Here is a 10206-nt window from a genome sequence, read left to right on the forward strand (position 1 = left end):
ATTTCATTGGTTTACACACTAGGAGTGGGCGGGGCGTAGCAAGGCGGATTCGGCCAGCTAGCCAATCACATCAACTCCTCAGAACGATCGTAGGTTTTTTTGGACTTTTAAAATAAAAAATATACTAATTGAGGAAATATTTGCATTTTTAAAAACATTTAATACACACACACACATATATATATATATATATATATATATATATATATATATATATATATATATATATATATATATATATATATATATATATATAAATAAATAAAACTCTTTATAAAAATATGTATAAAAGTTTTTAAAAAGCCACCTTTTGTTAAATATTTTATATAAAAAGTTAATTTCATGACTTTCATTCTTAAAATTAAAACAATCAGACAGACTATGCTAGCGTTTGTTTTACTGTTAGATCAACTTGTAACTCTGCACCACACAAAAATTTCCTACTGTCTTCTTTGATTAAATTCAGTCATTGCTGTTTGATTTAATCATCTCTGCATTCATTGACTGTATTTCAACATCTATTTTGAACGGCTGTTGTAAACAGTCACTATCAGGCAGCTGCAAAACCCCATGAAGATCATAATCAATTCTTCTGGAAAATGATAGCTTGTGAAACGTGCAGGGAAGCTGAGGGTCATGGATGAGTTTATGCTGTACAAAAAAATGTATTTTTTAATTGATTACTTTGTTCCAGAAAAATCTAGATATATCCTAAAATGTAGCATCTTTATCTGACTTAGCACAGTAGAACCTCTTTAGCACACTTAATGTAGCTCATGATTTTATTTCTAAACTGAAAACATTTGTCTTTTATACACAAGTGTGATGGGCGGATTGTGAAACACCGATCTTTAGCCATGTCATTGTAAAAAAAATAAACAGATGCAAATCATTTATGGAAGAAACCTGCACCAACATGACCAGAACAGCTCCATGACATTTCTAGAGATTCACTGAGTTAGGATGACAAAGCACCAGTGTCATTAGCCTAACAAATACATGCTATACGTATAGGCGTCACCCAACACCTGAGTTTTCTCTTGTGACTAATACAAAATTCACTGTGTCATGTTTTTCCAGTTGTCATTAATGATTAATTATTTTGCTTTGGTGGACCTGCTGTAGTGGAGGAGGTCTGATGGTAGATTATGGCTTCAGAATGCCTCATTATCATCGCAGAATACAAGAACTTGCATCAGTAACACATGGATGGATGAATGATATTTTGAATTAATTGCATGGGGTCTGCCGGAGACATGTGTAAAAGTATTTACATAATGTAAATGTAAATACTTTTCCTTAATGCTGTAAAAGTATTTACACAATGGTTTGGGCCATCAAACACCTCATTTATCATGTATTCAGCAAATTATTGGATGCTTTTTCACAGCAAAAAGGAGGCGTTACACATTCGACTGACTGACTGACTAAGCCTTTGTTTTTTACGTTTTCTAAAACATGTATCTGTGTTACTACCCTTCCTCATCCTCCTGTGTTCGTCACATTTTGGTTCGCGATTAGATTCTGTGTTCATGTCCTTTGTAAGAAACGGTAGTGCACCAAGAACAGAATGTGGTATTAACTGTCCTTTTTCCATCCAGAAACCAGTGAAAAAAAAGACAAAATGTCACAAAAAAGAATTTCATTCAATCAAAGATGCTTCTTCATGTATCCACACACAGTGCACTATTTATATCAAGCTATTTTGATGTAAACACGTTTAAAAGTCATCATTTAACACTCGGTGCTTGTATTTTTATATCTTGGCTCAACTTGTATGTTTTTCTTTTTTATGGTGGTGGTGAGTATCAATTCTTTCCCTTTTGGTCTGCTTTCCAAAGTCCCCTGGATGTTATTGCTCAAAATGGCCTCAAGATGACGCCATATCAAGGTATTTGCAGCTGTAACAAGAAGACAGGCTTCCTGTTTTGCTTCTTAATGGGCTGTTTTTTAGGACTTTACTAGTTTGGGGCAGAACAATTAAAATACACAACTGCCTTCCAAGCCTCTGTTTGTGTTTGCACATATCCGTCTTTCTCAAGCATTAAATCAATGAGCTGAGGAGGCCAGCACAGTAAAATGATTTAAGAGAAGATGCTGCTGCACTCTTTTATTTTCTCTTTAGCTTTTTAGTTTTAGTTCTTTTGTCTCTGTGCAGAAGTCACACAGAGGCTAAACTTTTGCACTGCAAAGGCGCAAGATGCACCTTTATGGTGATAAAGATAAAGTCAACCAAACAAGAAGTAATAGAGTGCAGGTTTTTTTTCCAGGCAAAAACCTTAACATTTGCTTTGAACGTTGTGGTTTTGCAGGCTCATTCAAAACACAAGCCACTCCGTTTTTTTTCTCATTGTCGGATCAAATTTGAAGCTACTAACGCAGACGTGTTGGAAAATGGACCAAAAGGCAAGAACAGACAGGAGTTTAAATTCTATGAGGTTGTGACTCATCATGCTATGAAAATAGAGATTGTGAAAGGGGAATTTTTATGCTTAAACAAGCCTACGTCTACAGCAACTACACAATCTACACCCGGCATTCATAAAGCCGTAATTAGTAAGTTAATAAATTACTCACTTCATCTTGCATGTTAATCTGCACAATGAACCATTTATAGTTGCTTCGAATAAAAAACAGTGACTTCCTCTTTTAAATTTAGCTTTTGATGAGAAATAAAAAATCCTTTTGAAAGTCCCTCATTCTGTAGGGGAACAACTGCCATACTCTCACCACTTCATTTAAGTGATGTGTGTTTTGTTGGTCACTAAACAAGTGGTTTAGCAGACTTGTGTTGTTCCTCTTCTCTCCCTCTGAGGTAAACTGTTTTGTGTTGTCTAGGAAACAGGATTTTGGCAGATGAAGGCAGCGCTATTGAGCTGCACTGCAAGTTAGGGGAAGGGAGATGAACATTTTGCAAAGAACAGAAATAGTTTTATTTATTCGCTTTATCTAACTATAATTTATTAAAAAATAGGATTGTTTTTGCAGTTCCTTCTGTAACAAGGACACAAGTCAGTTTTTGTTGAGATTGTGAACATGTGTTGTTAAGTTACCCCCTCATTTAGAGCAATGGTTTAGCACAATACTTTATTGGTTTCTGTAATAAAAAACACCCATAAGAGCTCGAAGGAATGCTAACGTGAGCCTCTTTGATTTTTTGTTCGATCATTATTGCCATCCTTGACAAAGCTGGAATTCTACCTTTGATTTAAACCATACAGACATATTTTACGACATTTTTACTAGTTATTCTTAAAAAGCTTTGGAGGAAAGCAAGGCTTGAAGAATAATGTTTACCTCAGTATTTTGTTATAAATTCATCAGCTAATATAGGAAATATATGGAGAAAATTGGGGCCACCATAAAAGGAACAAAAGTAAACAAATGTATGAGAAAAAAGTCAAAATTTTTATGAGATTAAATTCATGAAAGTATAAGAGAAAAGTCAAAATTTAACAAGGGTAAAAGTCTTAAAAAAATGTTGTATTTAGCTTTGAAATGATTTAAAAAATCTCTTTGAATCTGCTTTCCTTTTTTTGCAAATGGAGAACTTTTATTTAAAAAAATGACGAGTCAAAATTTTGACCTTTTTCTCATTTATTTATTTATTTTTTTGTTTATCTTTCTTTTATGGTGGCCCTAGTACTAGAAATCATAGAAAATCTAAAAGTGATTTGATACACTTTAAATGCTTACAATAATACAATGACATTTGGTATTATGTGTTTTATCAAGTAATGCTAAGCAGTCCTACATTACACAACCATATCAACACGTCCCTACGGTTTACAAAAGATTTTGACACAGTATCTAACATTTATATTGATATTTTGACTGTTCCAGATATTCAAATAAGGTACGTTTGTGTTGTAATTTCAGTTCTTTGAATACACAGATATGCAACATTCTCCTCCGATTGGTTCCATGAGAAAAAAAAAGGAAAGCTTTGGATATCTCTGTTTATTTCTTTCATTTGTAGCTAGAGGGTTTATTCCTCTACTTTTAATTAAAAGATTTTTTCCACATTTTGCTAAAGCTTCAAGCCAAACCTCCTTGTAAAAATAAACAAGTTTGGATTCCATTCACAGCAGGAAACACATCTGTGTTTTAATTGGTTCAGTAAAAAGAGTTTACAAGACATGACGAAATGTTCGGAATGTCAGGTCCACATCAGCCTGGGCTTCCGCCACCAGACCTGGGGGCCCGGCCTGTCCCGGTCATCAGTCCGCGTGGTTCTTTGCAGTGGTTACTGTTCTATCTTCAAGGAGAACATCAACTCAATACAGACATAATAACAGATAGTTTAAAAAGACCTTAATGGTCCTAAAGAAGCCAGATGGGTCTCACATGGGTATGCGGAAAGTGCTGTGAACCGCCATATGACATAAGGAAGCACTGAATGCGTTCATATCTCCACATCTGCTCAATCACCAAGGAGAAGCAGCTCTCTGAATGTCCAACCTTTGCATCCTGTTGTTATTTTTTTCTCATTTTGATGCCATAAGGGGAAAAATTCAACATAGAGATGTTGTGAATGTTGACACAGAGTCCATCTTTTTTAAACTGGCGGGTTTGTGACACCCTCATCTCAAGCTGCTGTTGGAAAATGCTTTCCAGCAGTGAGTGCACAGCTGTGTGGCCCAACAAGCATGCAGAGTTCAAACTCCCACTCTGTTGCTCAAGCGGAAATGGGCACATTTTTCTTACATTTTTATTTGAAATGAAGATTTCCTTCAAAAAGATTTATAATTTTTATCTTTTCTGTGACAACCTGCTCCTCTTCCCACCTTTCTGTGACAATTTTAAGATTTTTTTTGTGAAGCTATTAACTGTATTGGATGTCTGATGTCTGAAGGAAACTTCTTCTTCTCCCTTAGGATTGATCCAAAACAAGCGCTAGTTTCTAACAGACTGCAATATCATCAGACACAAAGATGTGGGTTTTTTTTTTTTGGTGTTTTACTTAAACATAAAGACTTCATAAAAGCAGATTTATACCAGTCTTTCTTTTTTTTTCCTTGTTCACCTAAACACGAGAGGACGAACATGCAAACTGGATTAATAGTATAATTGTTGTATTGCATTGATGGGTTCAGATCAGTGGAATATCACATAACCACAAGTTTCAGACCTGCTTCTTTTCTCCACATATCGATTTGAAGAGAAAATGAAATCTGTTTGTCTTACTTCTCCTTTTGTGCTCAATGTAATAAATGCCAGTATTTACTATGACAAATGATAAAACTGGATTTATTCGTAGCAGCTTTTAAAAAGAGATTTTGTGGCTTCAAAAGTGACAATTTCTACAATTAAAAACCGAGTGGAACCTTGAACCTTGAGCTCCAAAATTGATCTGTGTGGAAATAATAAAAACAGCAACCACCTAAAAACTAATATCAAGTCATGAATGATAAGAATGTTGGGAACAGTACGACCCAGATACCAGCATCATCAGAAGCAGTAAGGACTACTGCACAAAGGGTTTATCGAACAAAATCTCTAAAAAATGGGAAACTGGGCTTGTTCAGACTGCTAAAGTCAGTTGGTCCGGTCCACTGAATTTGTCCAAATCGCTTCCAGAACCTTGCGTTTGGTCTGTATTCAGACTGCCTTTCAACCAGATATTTCTGTTAAGAACCAAAAGCCTGTGAACAAAACCATGTGACTAAAGATCTCCTCAGTCATTGGCCAGGAATTGCATGCTGCAAGGCGGTTATTGAGGAGACGACGGTTAAGAAGGTACACCGGTAAATGTTTATGACAAATAGATTATTGGAAAAACAGTGAGAATGTGTATAAATGTGTTAAAATTCTTTTTTTAATGAGCCTGCATTCATCCACCCACATTTCAATGAGTTGTTGTCTTATTGTCATGGTTGCTACATTCCTACTCTGTTTACATCCCATAATGCCCGGCTATGGTGGCCATTTTGGTTCAGTTGTTCCGCTGCGAGGACAGAGTCTATTCAAACTGAGGAATCTCAGAGCCAACCGGAGCTCAGTCTGATTGGAAGCGAACCGAAACCACCTCGGAAGATGGGTTCAGGAGGTACCAGACCAGGAACCGCTTGGATGTGTTTAGACTGAAAATTTGTTCTGGATTATCAGGGGAAATGAACTCTGGTTAACTTTAAGTGGACCAAATGTGTCCAGTCTGAATACACCCTCTGTTCTTGGATGAAGTCTGTCAGTTGACCTTGATAATGCAGGAATGTAGAGATAAGTATTCAACTTTATTAAAGAAAGGGAGGAAGTTTCTGACTGACCTGCTCTGTTAATTCTTATTTTGAGCAGCCATTTCCCACAATTAAAGTCAGCCTTTGTCTTTAAGTATTCAGCTATTAATGATTAAACTGTATTAGGCTGTAAATCCAGCTTTGCTTGAGGTTGACATTTGCCTTTATAAACTTACAGAGATTTATAAAACAGTGGGGAAAAAAAGTAATTTCATGATTTTAACTGTTATTACAGAGGGGGAGGCCCTTTAAAAAGCAGTCATCTGAGTTAACCATAAACCATGTATGTGCAAGAACTCTGCACTTTAGGGACACACTCAGGCTCAAGACCTGAAAACATGCTTTTCCCAAAATCTGTGAGAACTGAGGCAGAAAAATGAGGTAACGCAGTAAAAACAAGCAAAAGCGTGGAGGAAGCATGCTCGTATGTCTGAGGCAGAGCTATTCAGTCTCTCCCTTCACCCCAGTAATAATTTGCATGGAAGAATTCAAGAAACCAGATAAAAATTTTAAACCACAGGTCCTAAATTATTCACTTCTAACTCTTTCTATGAGACTCATAATTGAAACCAAATTTGACAAATAAAGCTGCAAGTAGTACATTACTTTTCTTTTTTCAAGCGGGCCAATGCTCAAGATTGGAAGTTCTGCAATCTTTGAAGAACTCCCATGTGACCTAATCTGGCATTTCAAAGTGTGATAACACTGACTGAAGTCGCCGTTGACATTGACACAGAATAGATCCTCTAGAGATTGGAGTTTGATGCTGCACCACCAATGCACTTCAACCTTTGACCTTTTGTCCTTACAGCAGTACAAAAGGGCTCACAGATCATGCTCCTCCCTCTGATAGCTCACTGTTATGATGACTCGTCATAATAATGATCGCAAGTGATTGGAAAATCTTACTATAGCTGAACTTTTCTGCTCCTTTTTTTACTTCTTGTAATTTCCTTTTTTTTTAAAATTACATTCAAGATTAAATTTCATTGACTCTGTGTTGTTTAATTATTTTAACCCAACTGCTGGATACATAAGCAACACTGTCTAAGAAACTTAGACACTAAGAAACTAGGTGGTGGAAGCAGGGGCGGAGCTATGGGGGACAAAGGCGGGGGGCAGCAAAAAGACAGAAGTCTAAGTTTGAGTTTTGACATGAAAAATCGTATGCGTCAGCCGCTCCTGGAGTTATCAGGACTGCTTAGTCTTGATAAATCTCTTTAGAATACATCCTTAAGATACACAAATATTTTTTGTTCATCAGTAAGACATAACCTTTGGTTACAATGTTACAATTCACAATATACAGTAGATGCACACACATACATAATGAAACGGTAACCTATCAAAAACTGAATTTTAGTACTTCTTTTGAAAGATAAATGAAGGGGAATAAGCCTGATATACCACAATAATCTTAAATCACAGCTCTGCTCTTCGCTTTCCTCATGAGAATCTAATTAGAGCTCCTAACTACTTCAGGAAAAGCTCTGATGTTCCTCTGCATGCTGTAAATTTTCTAGGCATCAGCAGATGAAGTAAATTAAACTCTATGCAGCTCCAGATGTATGTCACAAAACTCAACTCTACAAAGACTTTTTTCTCCACTTGTTTTTAATATTCATGAAAAGTGAAACAGCGAGCGCAAAGAGTAGAAAGGTGGTTCATCTCACAAGTGACATTTGATGTCCTCATTTAATAATGGGAAGTACATTCACTCTGTCAGTCTGTATTATTCCTTTAAATCAACTCAAATGAAACCAAATCAAATCAAATCTTATTCGTATGGCACTTTGCCAACTAATGTGACTCAAAGTGTTTTACATAAAAAAACATTTCTCAATTTTAAAAACCGAAAGCAAGAAGACCAAGACTTGTGTGCAGTTCATGATGAGCCTCTTCCTTCTCTCTCAGACCACTCCGTGTAGCTGCCAGGGTAATTGCGAACACTAAATAAAACAAGACAAAAGCATAGGTTTGTTATTTTTACACGTGACATCAAAATTGAACTCATATCCTGATGCTGCTTTAGAGAAAGTAAATCTGGATTTTTAAGTCTGTTTTTAAAGTCCCACTCCGATCATCATCTGATCTATTGTAAAAGCCTTCCCTGTGGTCTTTTTATCATGATGATGTTGGTTTTTTTCTAGGAAATAGTTTCTGGAGTTCATTAAAAAATCATCTCCAAGTTGTGAGCGTGACTGTTGGTGCGGAGTAAGCCCGCCCCGCGCTCTCCCAACAGCTTACAGCCTCTCACAACCCCAACCTGACATTACTGGTGCAACAAAAATGGCGAACAGTATTGGAGCTATCTGGGCTATCTTTTAAAGTTATCTAGTATTGGAGCTTACTGTTAAAAACTGCATTTTCATGCGAGTGGGTGTTTAGACTCTGATAATGCATTAATTGTGGATATTAAATTAAAAAAAAAAAACAAATTAAGAAAATAAAAAAAAGTATGTATTTACTTCACATATCCCATGTGTTTGACCTTGCACAAACCCTGTGCAGATCTTTTTCCTGTCCGGCAGTAAAACACCATGTTTGGCGAATCCAGCGGTGGTTTCCCCACTCCGTACTTGGCTCTGAAGTCTTCTGGGTTCATCGAAAAAGCAGCCTCTACTGTGTCCACTTACAGAAATAAACAACAGGACAAGGTAACATTGGACAACTCACTTGACACAGATGACTGCCACAAACAAGATGATGAACATCGTAAAACAGAAAAAGGACAGAACCTGAAAAACTAGATTTGTGCAGAGTCATGGCTAGTCAGCACAGCACATTCAGTACTGAAAGCAGCACAACCATGGAGTCTCTTCCTTTGACTGTGTGCAATTATGCTGTCTAATTGTGTTTAGGAAACAGGGATATGAAGAAGACTCACGTTGAATGTGAATGGCTCTTGGAATATGTCCATTGTCCCACTCGTCTTTGTTGCGTACATCCACCAGAAATAGATTCGGGTTGTTTGCCAGTAACTGCTTCAATTCCTCATAGGAGACCGTACCTGAGTCTGGCAATAAAAGAGGCAGCAAACATCAGGCCGTACCAGCCTTCAGCAATGACTTCTACACCAATTAATTTTTAAAAGCAAGAGAATAGATAAACCAAGCTGACACAAGCTGTTGTCAATTGTATTTGTTTAAAAAGATAAGCAGAACTGTTTGGATGATGGGCTCTTTGTATTGTCATATCAGTTGTTACATGCAGCCTGATAAAGCAGCCTGATAATCACATATGCACCTAACAATTAAGTTATCCCATGACCTCCCTCGCAGAATACATTTATTACTTTTATAACTGGATGATTAATCATCAACCTCACCATTAAAAATGGTTTCCAAGAGACACACACACAAATATTTATATACAAAAACACCTAATTGAGTGAGTCGATCTAAAATTTTAGAGAAACGTAATTAAGACTCTTTTTTTGTGTTTCATTCAAACAGGTTGTAATGGAATGATTATGTCAGGAATTATGTCTCCAACCACATTCCTCAAGGAGACAACTGAACCTTCAGGTTTAACTCTTTCTGTGCTGCAGATTCACTGTTCGTGAAAAACTAAGACAGCACTTAATACCTTATAAGTAAAGTTTTTTGGTGCTCAGTATCCACAAAATGGTGAAAAGAATGATGGAGGAGCCAAAAAAAACTCTCAAACTCAACAAACAACTGTACATCAACACATTAATGTGAAATAAAAACTTTTGTGTTCATTACTAATGGCTAACAAATCGATTTTTTTTACTTTGATATGTTATACATAAAATTATAATATTCTTGAGAAGGGAAAAAAGCTCACCTGCACCTGCCATCTTGAATCCTTAGTTGTCAGATAAATGTATCAAGACAAAAGAAAAACACAATAAGAAACAACAAACCACAACAAGAATCAAGTTTCTTATGCACGAGGGAGAAAAAGCAAGTGTGACAGAAAACGTCCACCACCCTTATCTTGTCAA

At 36.4% G+C, this 10206-nt stretch overlaps 1 protein-coding gene across 1 annotated transcript; it reads right to left on the reverse strand.

Annotated features, from left to right (window-relative positions):
- Nucleotides 1-7829: 7829 nt before the first annotated feature.
- LOC101160667 (thiosulfate:glutathione sulfurtransferase) lies at nucleotides 7830-10206 on the reverse strand. Its single transcript, XM_004073172.4, has 4 exons — nucleotides 10047-10206; nucleotides 9124-9252; nucleotides 8705-8867; nucleotides 7830-8185 (listed from the first exon to the last, which is right to left on the reverse strand). Exons 1-4 carry the CDS (start codon nucleotides 10057-10059, stop codon nucleotides 8122-8124), a joined length of 369 nt encoding a protein of 122 aa, XP_004073220.1. The 5' UTR covers nucleotides 10060-10206; the 3' UTR covers nucleotides 7830-8121.

This window comes from Oryzias latipes, chromosome 10, assembly GCF_002234675.1.
Source record: "Oryzias latipes chromosome 10, ASM223467v1".
NCBI lineage: Eukaryota > Metazoa > Chordata > Actinopteri > Beloniformes > Adrianichthyidae > Oryzias > Oryzias latipes.